This window comes from Molossus molossus, unplaced genomic scaffold (genome assembly GCF_014108415.1).
Source record: "Molossus molossus isolate mMolMol1 unplaced genomic scaffold, mMolMol1.p scaffold_m16_p_3, whole genome shotgun sequence".
In the NCBI taxonomy this organism is placed as follows: domain Eukaryota; kingdom Metazoa; phylum Chordata; class Mammalia; order Chiroptera; family Molossidae; genus Molossus; species Molossus molossus.
Window position 1 is genome coordinate 51,706,807 of NW_023425366.1, and position 14,170 is coordinate 51,720,976.

General features: G+C 40.8%; 1 protein-coding gene across 2 annotated transcripts in view; it reads left to right on the forward strand.

The window, feature by feature from the left end:
• The window catches only part of IQGAP2 (IQ motif containing GTPase activating protein 2), a 303,569-nt gene that overhangs the window by 271,894 nt on the left and 17,505 nt on the right, over positions 1–14,170 (forward strand). For both annotated transcript variants that reach the window (XM_036278805.1, XM_036278806.1), the window contains exons 29-30: positions 7,124–7,226; positions 8,355–8,496. In XM_036278805.1, coding sequence (XP_036134698.1) covers positions 7,124–7,226; positions 8,355–8,496 — 245 coding nt within the window. The remainder of the gene's footprint in view (positions 1–7,123; positions 7,227–8,354; positions 8,497–14,170) is intronic.

Consider the following 14,170-nt stretch of genomic DNA (forward strand, 5'->3'; position numbering starts at 1 on the left):
AGAGAAACATCAACGTGAAAGAGACACATCTAGTGGCTGCCACCTGCATGACCCAACCAGGGCCAGGGACAAACTGCAACCGAGGTACATGCCCTTAGCGGGAACCGAAACGGGGTCTCTCTGGACTGACCGTAGGCCGACGCTCTAGCCACCGAGCCAAACGGGCCAGGGTGAATACACATATTCTTAATTCTAAGAAACCTTTGACTGTTTATTCCCTGACTCTTAGGAGTTATTAAAACTCCTTCTCCCAAACAAGAGAAGTTTACTTTCTTCACGATCCGTTTGCAAAGTCGCACTGTGATGGCGCAGTTTGAGCCCTGAGCAGGGCAGACTCTGGTCTTTTCCCACCCACCAGGGCCACACTGTCTCCCCCTTCCAGGAATCCTCCCAGCTTTTCCAGTAATTCCCTGGCAAAGTGAGAATGTTTTCTCTATTCTAATGTTTGGATGTAAAGAGAGAGGAGACAGACTGTTCAAGGTTAGGGAAGAGAAGACACACACTCACACCCACAATAGCCTCCTACAAAGAATCACTTCTACTGTTCTGGAAACCCTCATTTCTTAGACAGGGCGGTTTCAGTCTGTGCATGTCATAATGTCTTCATCTGGTTCTCATGCAAATGTCACCACCGTGGGCCATTAGCATGTATTAAGCGCCTGTTGGGGGCAGGGCAGTTTGCTTGGCATTGGGAAGCCTTAGATGGCTTTTCAAGTAAAAAGAGAGACTAAGCATTGCGAGGGTTTGGGGGAGGGGTTGTTTTGTCCTTTTAAAGACCAGTTGGAACTATTTTCTGAAAAATCTAGGTTCTTCAAAGGTAACCTTTTCGAGACTAGTTTTAGACCTTGCCACTCCGAGCTAAGTCCTGGAGATGTGTTTGAAATGTACCCCAGACCTTCCAAGTCAGAACCTGCATTCTAACAAGACCCCGGGTGATTCAGGTACACACTCCAGGTCAAGAAGCCCTGGTTAAGGACACATCCAACTTTGGGTGCTACACACAACTAGGAAGAAAGCATAATGAATACACTGTTCTCAGAGGTCCTGCCCCTCCCCCCATCAAACGAGCTATAACAACAAGTAGCAACATGGGCTGCTCAAAATTTTAGTCTTTATTGTTAAGTACTTCTAAGAAACTGAAGCTTGACTACAGGTTTGGAAGAAAGATCGGAACTACTTTTGATTCCCTCTTTTACGTTTAGAACAGGGAACCTCCTCAGCATTTTGACAAGCTCTCGGCAAGTATTGTGAGTGACACCAAATCAAGCCAGGTCTGAATGACCAGCTGCAGGAGTGAGTTGGTTAATTAAAGGAAGAAGCTGTACTTCTTTCCTCTATACACAAACACCCAAAAACACAAACATGTCCATATCCAGCAATGTATCATTTGCAAAAGTAACTTTCTAATGTGCAAGTGGACTCACTCATACTTGCGCCTTGTCCCATCTGTCTGTGTCTGTGGTTGATCATCCATCTCAAAGAAAAGGTCCACATGGTGGCTGCACTTTGCTGGGGGCAGTGCCCTCATGCAGGAAAAATGTCGGGAGGTCTCTTTTAGAAGGAGACATTCTTTCCCAAGGACAGCAGAGAGAAAATGTCATTGTATTAATTTAGACTGTTACTGTTTAAGGAGAAATAGTCTGTTCCTTATGTGACCAGAAATTGAAAACAGAGTCCGGCCCTGGGAAGCACAGCTTGTGACTGCTTTGGAGTCCCTCCATGTGTTCGGTTGGAAGCAGACATAATAACGTGGGAGTGATGCCGCTTCAGGGACTGACCTGTTTACGGTCTGTCTCAGTGAGGCGGTGTCCACATGCAGACAGGCACGCAGCAGGCCCTGTGCAAGCCCGTGGTCACAGGCCTGCCCCTTGTTCTCTAAGGAACATGTAGAACGTCAAAAGAAGCTCTTTAATGAGACATTTTCAGGCAGTTTTTATGTTCTGTAAATGTCAGAAGAGAGATAGAACTGGTCATCCCTTTTCAGAGACAGCAGCCAAAATACCTGTCCTGTCTCATCAGAGAACAAGAACACAAATTTCGCCATCTTATTTATTTTGTTCTTGTCTCTTAACTTATCCTCCCCCAAAACTATCCTATGTGCAACCCTTACGGATTTCACTGTGTCTTTATATTACCTTTATTATTTATATAATGTCTTTCTTTAAATCAACTCACCTTTAAAAAGGAATTACGTATCTTTGCTTTAAAACAAAATACCTCTAACAGTAGTGGAAAAACTAGCATGCCTTACAATAAACGGAAACTTTAAAAGTAAATAAGTACAGCCCTGGCCGGTTTGGCTCAGTGGTTAGAGCATCGGCCCACAGACCAAAGGAGTCCCGGGTTTGATTCCGGCCAAGGGCACGTGCCTTGGTTGCGGTTCATCCCTGGCCCTGGTTGGGGTCGTGTAGGAGTCAACCAATCAATGTGTCTCTCTCACGTCAGTGTTTCTCTCTCTCTCTCTCTCTCTCTCTCTCTTCCTCCCTCCCGCTCTATCTGAAAATAATTGGAAAAATATCCTCAATGAGGATTTAAAAAAAAGGAAATAAGTATAATGAAAATTGAAGGGTTGGATATAGTTGCTTCCTTGAAGCTCTGCATCCGGAGACTGCCTCTCCCTTTCTTAGAAACCCAGTTAGCACCTGACTGGTGTGGCTCAGTGGATTACGCATCATCCCATGGACTGAGAGGTCCCGGTTCGGTTCCTGGTCAGGGCACATGCCCGGTTGCAGGCTTGATCCCCAGTATGGGTCATGAGGAGGCAGCCGATCAATGTTTCTCTCTCATACCAATGTTTCTATCTCTCCCTTCCTCTGTCTCTAAAAAATCAATAAAAACATATTTTAAGAAAAAAACCCATCCCTGGTTTGGTCCCAAGTTTCAGCACCAAAAAGAAAGAAAGAAAACCCAATTAGCAAGTGTCCGGAAATGTTAAGGAAAACCTCAGCATTAAACAGGTCCTCTCTCCGTCATTCATCCTCAAGCTTAGAACAGATCAAGTGTTTCTCTCAAGGCGGTGTGGAACTGGCGTAAGGACAGACCTACCAGTCAGTGGGATAGAGCTGAGGGCCTAGAAATAAACCTTCAGATTTATAGTTAATTCTGTTTTCAACAAGAGACTAAAACAGTTTAGTGGGAAAATAATAGTCTCTTCAACAAATGGTGCTGGGGCAACTGGAAATCTACATACCAAGAATGAAGTCGAACCCCTTCCCTCAGCCCTGCTCAAAAATGAACCCAAAACGGATCAGAGACCTAAATATAAGAACTAAAAGTATAAAATTCTTACAAACGTTTTGTGACCTTGAATTAGACAGTGGTTTCTTAGCTATGACACCAAATGCACAAGCAGCAAAAGAAAACAAAAGAGGTAAATTGGACCTCATCAAAATTAAAAACTTTTGTGCTAAAAACAGTGCCAGCAAGAGATTGAAAAGAGAGCCAAGGAAGTAAGAAAATAATTGCAAATAATGTAGCTGAGAAAGGACTTGTATTCAGAATATACAAAGAAAACCTACAACTCAGTGATAAGCTAAAAACCCAATTTAAAAATGGACCATCGCGCATCAAAGGACAATCAATAGAATGAAAAGGCAACCTGCAGAATGGAGAAAATATCGGCAAATCATATATAAGAATATGTGTTTAAAAACTCATACCAGAGTTTTTAATATCCAGAATATATTTTTAAAAACAAACACCCAGAGACATAGAAAGGAATACAGTTCAGACTGACAAACCTCAGAGGAGGGGGCAGTGGGGATGGATGAGATGAGCCAAAAAACTTACATGCGTGTATGCAGAACCGGTGCACAAAGACCACAGTGCTGGGCGGGGAGGGACGGGGATTGGAGCAGGGTGTCTATGGGGGAGAAAGGAGAAATATTTGTAACAAAAACAATTCCTACCACTTAACAAAAAACAGCCTAGTTCAAGAATGAGCTAAGGCAGTGATGTTCAACCAGTGTGCTACAATGATTTTTAAAACATGCACTGACCTCTTTTCCCTTAAATTGTCAAATAAAAAATAATAATAACAACAGCCAACATAACAAAAGCCATCTGATGTGAATAAATGAAAATTATACCTGTTTTTTGGTTAGATCAGCAAAAATACATTTTTTTGGTGTGCCACAGAATTTTAGTAATTGGTTTATGTGTGCCATGAGATGAAAAAGGTTGAAAATTACTGAGCTAAAAACAGGAATAGACATTTCTCCAAAAAAGATATACAAATGGCTGATGAGCACGTAAAAGATGCTCAGTATCACTAATGACTAGGGAAATCCAATGAAAACCACAATGATTTTGCCTTTACTGTGTTCACAGAGAAAGCCAAAAAAATCTACCATTTGATTTGGGGGGGTAAGGGACTTACAATTAGATACCACCTCACACCCATTATGATGCCTACTATCAAAAAAATAGGAAATTAGTGTTGGCAAAAATGTGGAGAAATTGGAACCCTTTTACACTATTGGTGGGAACGTAAAATAGTACAGCTGCTATGGGAAACAGCATGGTAGTGCCTCCAAAAATTAAAAATAGAATTACCATATGACCCAGCAATTCCATTTCTTGGTATATACTCAAAAGAACAGAGTCGAAGAGATGTTTGTACACACAAATTCACAGTAGCATTACAGTAGCCAAAAAGTGGAAACATCCAAGTGTCCATCGATGGATGAAGAGATGAACAAAATATGATATATATATGCTGATACTTGCTACAACATGGAAGAACCTTGAGGACATTATGCTAAGTAAAATAAACCAGTCACAAAAAGACAAATGCTGTGTGATTCCAGTTACATGAGGCACCTAAAATAGTCAAATCCAGAGAGAGAGAAAAGAGAATGGTAGAATAGGGAGTTGTTTAATGTATATTGAGCTTCAATTTTGCAAGATGAAAGCATTAAGGAAATCCGTTGCACAACAATGTGAATGTTCTTAACACTACTGAACTGTACACTTAAAAATAGTTAAGATGAAAACGAAAAAAATAGTTAAGATGAGTTCAGCTGGTGATAGCTTAGTGGATTGAGTGTCGCCCCATGGACTGAGAGGTCCCAGTTTGATTCCTGGTCAGGGCACATGCCCAGGTTGCGGGCTCGATCCCTAGTAGGGGGCGTGCAGGAGGCAGCCAATTGATGTTTCTGTCTTTTAAAAAAAAAGTCAATAAAAATATATTTTTAAAAATAGTTAAGATATTAGATTTTATGTGTATTTTACTACAATTAAAAATAAAATTTTTAATTTGTATTTTACTACAATTAAAAATAAAAATTTTAATTTGAACAGATTTTTCCAAGAAAGCTATTACCTTGCATTATTGCACTTCACAGATATTGCTTTTTTTTTTTTTTTAATACAAATTGAAAGCAATGCCCTCCACCAGCAAAAGGATTATGATTCGCTTTATTATAACACTCTCTTTATTTCGGTGGTCTGGCACTGAACCAAAATAAATCTGAGGTATGCCTACAGTAATGGCTAATAAGCACCTAAAAAGATGCTCAACATCATTAGTCATCAGAGAATGTGAATCAAAACCACAGTGAGCTAGACATCACCTTCACAACCACTGGGTTGGCTAGAATAAAAACAAATGTTGGCAAGGATATGGAACAATTGGAATTCTCATGATTGGTAGAAATGTAAAACAGTATTGTCACTTTGGAATCAGATTGGCAATTCCCAAATGTTAAACATGGAGTCACTATATGATGCAGCAATTCCACTCATAGGTATGAACTCAAGAACACTGAAAACATATGTTCACACAAATACTTATACATGAATGCTCATAGAATCATTATTCATAATAGCCAAAAAGTGGAAACAAATGACAACAGGTGAACGCATAAAGTGTGATATTTCTGTATAATGGAATACTATTTATTCAGCAATAAAGAGGATGAAGTACTAATTTATGCTACAACATGGATGAACCTTGAAATCATCATGCTCAATGAAAAGAAGCCAATACGAAGAACTGCGGATTGTATGATTCCATTCTCATAAAGCATCCAGAACAGCCAAATCTATAGAGGCAGACAGTAGATTAAAGGTCTCCCGGGACTAAAAGGAAGAGAGTGACTGCCCCTGGGTACAGTTTCTTTTAGAGAGAGGAACTCAGATAGTGGTGATGGTTGCACAATTCTTTGAATATGCTAAAAGTCATTACATCAGACATTTGAAATGAGTGGAATTGATATTAATTATAAATAAAGCTTTAAAAAAAAGACATTGAAAATGGAAAAGATGATTTTATCATCATGATTCAGAGTTTTGTAAGATAGTTATGCAAAACTACTAAAATTATATTTTCTATCACCAGGGGTGTAAGTCCCACACTTTGGAAACATTGTTTTAATTTAATTCTAAATGCTAACAAAAACAGCTGTGCTGCTCTTCACAGCTTTCCCTCCAGTGCTGCTCCTCCAACTTAAGAACGTTTCCTCTATGACCTGGCAAAACACCCCGACAGTGTTACTCACCTTTGACCTTTTGGGGGGGCCTGGGGGAGTGATGAAAGGGAGAACCAGGTGGTACATCTAGGTCTCAGGCCAAAGAACCATATGGACATTTCTGCCATCCCTACCCATGAAAGATCTTCGGTGCCATTCAGATTAAAATAGCTAATAGTGATGATTTTTTTTTAATTAGCTATAGTGTTTGATTACATTATTTTTCTCTAAAGAAATATGGAAATGCCCTTCCAGTCGGCTACACTTGTTAACCAGCTTGGCTCGTTTTAGAATGTTTTCCCCAACTCTGCCTTTCCCTGTGAAGGTGGAGTGGAGCACGAGCATCAGGCGGAGGAAGGCTCGGCAGATCTTGCTGAAAGGGGGTTTCTGAGCACCTTTCACAAAGCTGCAGTTTCTTGACAAAAAGTAGGCACTTCCCTCGAAGATAAAGTAAAAACTGCATCTCTGTGGTCTCTAATTTTAATAAATGTCAGCCTTGTATTTAAGATTCAAACAATATCAGAATAAAAGTATCATGAAAAATTAGAAACTGTAAATATGGTATCAGTTGAGAATTTACCGGTGTGTGTGTGTGTGTGTGCGCGTGTGTGTGTGTGTGTGTGTGTGTTGTTGTTGTTGTTGTCTATATACAGCTCCTGCTGGAACACCAGGATGCCATTGCACCCGAAAAAAATGACTTACTGAATGAACTGTTGGAATTGCTGGGAGAAGTACCTAATGTGGAATCTTTCCTTGGTGAGAACTTATTCCTTCTACTTATACTCTGGCTTATATTTTAGTGGTTGATTGGTTGGTTGGTTGGTTGGTTGGTTGGTTGGTTTTCCTAACCTAGATCAAAAAAATTTTGGAATTGTCCGGCCAGTGTGTCTCAGTGGTTGAGCGTTCAACCATGCAGCAAGGGGTTGCTGGTTCGATTCCTGGTCAGGACACATCCCCAGGTTGTAGGCCTGATACCCAGTGGGGGGCATGCAGGAGGCGGCCAATCAATGTTCTCTCTCATCGATGTTTCTCTCTCTCTCCCTCTCACTTTCTCTCTCTCAAGTCAATAAAGGAAAAAAAAATTTTGGAATTTAATACCTAAGCTTATTTAAAGGATAATAAGTACACTAGCTGCTTTCTACATTAAAGGTTCTATAATTTGTAGTGTCCTGAATTATAAAATACTTTGATATTCTTGAAGGTAAGATCTAGATACATCATAAAAAGGATTTGTCAACTGATATCATAAAGAAAAGAGTCGAGTTTATTGGAAACTTCTTTCTGTGTTATCTAGGAATTTTATTAACAGTTATCCCTTTTAGTAATTTTTTTCTTATGTTGAATATCGATGTCCCGTGTTATTTTAACTTAAAATCAAAGATTAATTTTGTGTGTGTGTGTGTGGTACATGCCCCTAGCAGGAACCGAACCTGGGACTCTCTGGTCCACAGGCTAATGCTCAACCGCCGAGCCAAACTGGCTAGGGTTCAAAGATTAATTTTAATACTTACTCGAAGATATATTTAGAGAGGAAGGGAGAGAGAATGAGAGAAAAACATTAGTGTGAGAAACATCGATTGGTTACCTCCCGTCTGCACCCTGACCAGGGATCAAACCCCAAAACCTAGTTATGTGTCCTCACCGGGAATCAAACCCGCAACCTTTTGGTGCATGGGAGGATGCTCCAACCAACTGAGCCACCTAGCCAGGGCAAAAGTAAAAGATTTTTAACAGCCACTTGAAGTGTATTGGAATATGTTTTTTTATGAAGACCATGATCTCCTAACTACTGAGCCTACCTTTCCCATAGAACCTTTATCTTACATTGTTAATGTACCATCACAATGAGTGAACTGGGAAAATAACAGTGTTTTTTTCCTGCAGGGGAAGGAGCCGTTGACCCCAATGACCCTAACAAGGCAAATACACTAAATCAGCTCGCAAAGACTGAGATTTCCCTTTCCTTGACAAGCAAGTACAGCTTAGGGGATGGTGAAGGTATAGATGGCCAGAGCCTCATGATAAAGTAAGTTTTGGGCATAAAGGACACATGTCTGCAATTATGTATCGTAAAGCGTGCTAATTCAAATAAGGCTGAATCCCCAAATAACTCATTTTAAAATGTCTACATATTGAAATACATTATGTTTACCTGTCAAACAACTAACCAAACAAAGACAATAGACTCTATAATTTAAGAGGGAATTAAATATTAGTGTATAAAGCCTGTGATGTTTTTAGTTTTTCTTGTTGTAATGTGATTCCTTTTCTTGAAGAAATGATGTGATTAGCTCAGACTGTAAAAGTCTTTGGATAACCCAAGGGGAAAATAACTGTTTCAGAACGGTCAAAAGATTAGTAAGGAAATACCTTGAACCAAATTTAATTTGTGGTTTAAAATGGTAATGTAAAAGGCACACACATGATAAGACATAATGCTGTCATCTGATTTATTAGCCTTATTTCCTGTTAAACTAAGCCTGGACAAGTTTATCAGCTTTGAGTTTATTTATGCCTTATTTCCAACCCCCAAAGATTTCAAATGAAGCATTCACATTTGTAAGGAATAGGATATTCCACAGCAGTTCTTTATACACAGAGTAAGAAAGATCTGTGATAATAGCATAAATTCAAATAGTGTAAACCAAGAACACTTGTTCACCAAACAATATAATTTTTAAGAACTTCCATAAACAAAAGGATACATATTTGCACATTAGAACAGTTATGTATTGGAATGAGATGGAAAATGGAATTGGGAAATAGAGACAAAAGGAATAAATGTCTTTAAATAATACTTCCCACACTACTTCCAAGCTACATGTCCTGAGTTCTGAGGTTGTTTTCATTTGTGACAAGAGCCTCCGTTCTGCCGCTGACCTGCTTCAGACAGCGTTCATTTCCAGTTGACTTTTTTCCAGATACTCAGAACATGGCCAAAAAAAGAGTCCTCGGTGTGATATGTGCTGCTTCCATTAGGCTTACTTATCTTATCTTCATATCACCTGAGGCTCTATTCGTTCATGTAGCAAATATTCAAGTGCCTACTCTGAGTCCATGGCACTGGGCGTGGTGCAGAGGAACAGCAGTGAGCAAGCCAAGACCGGACCCTGCCTTCCAGAGGTCTGAAGTCTGGTGACCTCTCAGGACAGAGGACACGATGCAGGACCTGTACACAGCCTTGGCCTCACCGAGTTGAGGGCAGTTCCTTTTAAACGACTGATGAGCAGGTCAGATTAAGTGTGTGGAGCAAGAACACAGGGCAGGCAACAAAGCAAGGAGGGAATTTGTGCAGTCTGCTCCCTGACTTCCTCTGAGCAAGGCCAGTTATAAAGGGAACTGGAAGTACAGAGCGTGGGCTTCCGCCCTGCAAATTCAATCAGGTCAGATAGCCTGTGATCTCACAGCTTTGTGCTTAGAAGTAATGGGAAGACATGTTTTTTCATAATTGGTTTTGTGTGCTATTTAGCATCATTTTCTAAATGTGCTCACTCAAATGTCTGCTTTAATGAATGAAAATCACAATTTGGGCCCTGGCCAGTTTGGCTCAGCGGTTAGAGCGTCGGCCTGCGGTCTGGAGAGACCCGGGTTCGGTTCCCGCTAAGGGCACGTACTTCGGTTGCAGTTTGTCCCCGGCCCTGGTTGGTCGTGCGGGTGGCAGCCACTCGATGTGTCCCTTCACGTCGATGTTTCTGTCTGTCTCTCCCTTCCTCTCTCTCCCTCCCACTCTATCTGTACAAAAAATGGAAAAATATCCTCGGGTGAGGATAAAAAAAAAAAAAAAAGAAAATCACAATTTGGGTAAAGTAGTAAATAATTTGAACATCATAGGTACTTATGCTTATTTCTGAATGTGAGTCTCCATGGTCGTGCGGATTTTTGGAATTCACATTAAAAGGAAAACTAGAAAAATCAGGCACCTGGGGCAGGGATGTCTTAGCCAGGGAGGGATGTCTTAGCCAGGGAACCCTGGGCATTGTCCTGCTGGCCCAGCCTTGTGTGGTTCCCTCTCAGCTCCCCACTGTGTGCTGGAAACAGTCTACCCCTTCAATCTCCATACTAAGTAGAGCCAGCCAGTGGTTTTATTTCAAGATTCTTTGGGCTACTTATGGTTCCTTGCAATTCCATTTGAATTGTAGAATTTGTCCATTTATACACACACACACTCAAAAAGGCTGTTGGGCCATTGTCTTAATAGACTTGATAATTCACTGCTTTTATAGACCTCTGGGGGCCAACGAGCCTTCCTTTGGGCACACTTCAAGATCCTGCGGTTGGGCAGACTTCACTAAGTAGCCCAGTGATCAATGTGAATTGATCAGCTTGAAGTGAAGAGGAGCCATCCCTGAAAGTGGAATTTGGATATTTCCCAAAAGATTCAACAGAGTTAGCTCCTATGTTAGGCAAGCCTTACTTCCAAATACATTATGCTTTTAGTATATATTTTACAATCTTGAAACTAACATAATTATAAACTGTGTCATTGATAGGGAGCTTGGAGACTGTCTAGTCTGAGTCTTTATCTTTGAGGTGAGAAAATTAAAGTTTAAAATTAAAGAAGCGAGTAGCTCTAGTCACTGACGTGCTTTAAATTCATATCCTGTATCATCAATGTTCCATTAATATACACCTTGAAATGCTGATTTATGGGGATGACTGTTTTCCAAGCTAATAAACCAAATCCCTAACTCAAACATACAATGTAGTTTTTGAGACTCTTTGGTAGCGAACCAAATTTAACTAGAATCTGACAATGCCTTTCAGAAGTTACTATGAAGTAGATAATCATGTAATGCAGAGTAGTTGGAACATGAAAATACTTGGCTTTTCTCTATCAAAAAAACTATTTTGCTTCCTTGTTAAATAGGTTGTATTTTTAACTTTCAGAAATGCCTCCTTATGATTAATTACAAAATCACTAGCTTTTAGTGATGAGTAACTCATATTCTTGGGGTCTCTACAGTAGCAGAATGTAGGGCGTTGTTAATCCTCATGCTTGTAAATTTAATTCCACGCTAACTTCATAAATCTTACTAATTAGATGAGGATGAAAATGATAATGATAGCAAATACCTGTGTAGGGCTTATTATGTTCCAGGAACTGTCCTATAGATATACATGCACATACAGGTTTATAATATAGTAACAAATATAATGACATTTATGCCATGCAATACTCTCAACAACTCCAAGCAGCAGATGCTATTACCTGTATTTTATATATGAGGTAATTAGGCACAGAACAGACAAAAACCCTCTCTAGCTAGCGTGGCTAGTAAGTGGAACATAGATTCAAACTCAGATGATTTGAAATCTTCCAGGGCCCACACTCTTTTTTTTTTTTTTTTGGAAGTTCAATTTTTAATTTTTTGAGGTAGCACCATAGTGTTTTCCACAGTGGCTGCACCAGTCTGCATTCCCACCAGCAGTGTACTAGAGTCCCCTTTTCTCCACACCCTCACCAACATTTGTTTGATGATTTGTTGATGGCGGCCATTCTGACAGGTGTGAGGTGATACCTCATTGTTGTTTTAATTTGCATCTCTCTGATGATTAGTGATGTGGAGCATTTCTTCATATGTCTTTTGGCAGGGCCCACACTCTTTTTTTTTTTTTTTTTTTTTTTTTTTTTTATCCTCACCCGAGGATATTTTTCCATTTTTTGTACAGATAGAGTGGGAGGGAGAGAGAGGAAGAGAGAGAGAGGGAAACATCGATGTGAAAGGGACACATCGAGTGGCTGCCACCCGCACGACCAACCAGGGCCGGGGACAAACTGCAACCAAAGTACGTGCCCTTAGCGGGAACCGAACCCGGGTCTCTCCAGACCGCAGGCCGACGCTCTAACCGCTGAGCCAAACTGGCCAGGGCAGGGCCCACACTCTTGATCGTGAGGTTTTACAGCTTGCAGAGGGCAAGGTCACTCTCTTCGTACTCTCCGCAATCTTGGAATAAGTAATGAGAATGATAGCAGAGCAGTTATTGCACACCTGATGCTGGGCCATCCTTCCAGGCCAAGGGGAGGAGTGACTGACTGATGTGAGGGACATCAGGGCACATCATTGGAGTAGGAAGAAACGTTTTATGTCTGTTTTCCTTCTGTATGTCTACGGAGTAGGCAGCCTCAGTTTGGGTGATTGCCATTTTGTCAGTACTACCAAGCATGGTGATAGTAAAAGAATAAGGAAAAAAAAAAAAAAAAAGCCTGGTTGAGGAGTCCTAGGAAAACCTGAAATTACAGCCTCAATCTGTCACGTATTAGCACAGGACTCAGAGCAAGTCAGCTGACCATCAGTTTCCTCATCCATCCATCAGGAAGCGCTCCGATGAGCCAATGAAGTCATGCATTAACACATTATAAATTAGAGCTGTATAGTTGTAAATCTCATTATAACTTATGATTCAACTTAAAATATGTGATCCTTTTGGCCTTTATTAAGCTTATTTTTCTGCAAAAGTATGTGTGTTGAAATAGAAGGCAGTATTTGTGGTTTTTTAATCATACTTAGCTGCCTATGTACTTAAGTTGTCATCTCTTAAGAATTTTAAACTGGTATGAGAACTAAATAGCTAAAGTGATATTTGAGGTAGGGTGATTAAAATGTGTAATCATGTTACTAGAATTTTAAACAACTGGAAATATCCCTTAGCTCCCACAGACACAATTTCTTTTCAGCTGAGGGTACACAGTGAGGCAGACCATGGGGGCGCTCAGGAACGGCACCGATCAGAGTGTAGTAACAGATGCTGTATGAGTGGAACCCTAAGTGTGAGCCAACCCTAAGGGCGCACTTACCGTCAGTGGGATTTGAGCACAGCTATGAGGAGTTAACTCCCTGGTGTGTTCCTTTCTCTCCACCCTCTTTTTTACGTTTTTTCCTAATTCTTCGTCAGAGTGAGATACCTTTCCATGCAGAGAGGGCTGTGGAGCCCTCGGTTTTGTCAGCCTGTCTTACATGTTGTTTGAAGTTAAGGGGCCCAATACTCTAACCAGTTGATTTATGCTGGTCAGACCATATCTAGAAGATCTACATTGGGGTGGGGAGGGGGACATGTCTTCAGGTCACTGGCAAACTGAAATGTGAGCAAAACGATGAACTCTATTCCAATTCAATTGGGACAAGATTAAGGAACTGGGGATTCGACTTGGGAAAGAAAAGTGGTAGAAGAGGGCATGGGGACACCATCCTGGCACCTTCTGCAGGTTGGTGAGGCTGAAGACCTGGAAAGGGAGTTCAGCTAGTTTTCTGCAGCTCTAAAACACAGTGACCTTTGTAACCATCGATCCTCTTAGGTCTGAGTCACCTCGTTTGTCAAGTCAGGAATTAGAATGTTTCCCATATGTGTTCCCTCGGTGCTGACATCCTGCGGCTGACCAGGTCCATGTGAGTGGACATCACTGGAAGGCAGGCCTCTCAGTGAGCTTCCCATTTAAGAATGGAATGTTCCAATGCTGCACTTGCCAAAGAAATTTAATGTGAGCCACACGAAATTCTAAATTTTCTAGAAGCCATATTTTAGGGAAAAAAACAGGTAAAATTAACTCTACTTTATTTAACCCACCATATCCAAAATGTTAATAAGATATGGTGCGTTCTTTTTTCATACTGAGTCTTCAAAGCCCAGTGTGTTTCACACTTGTGCACGTCCCGGTGTGGACGGGCCACGGGTCAAGGGCTCAGTGGCCACCTGCGGCCGGT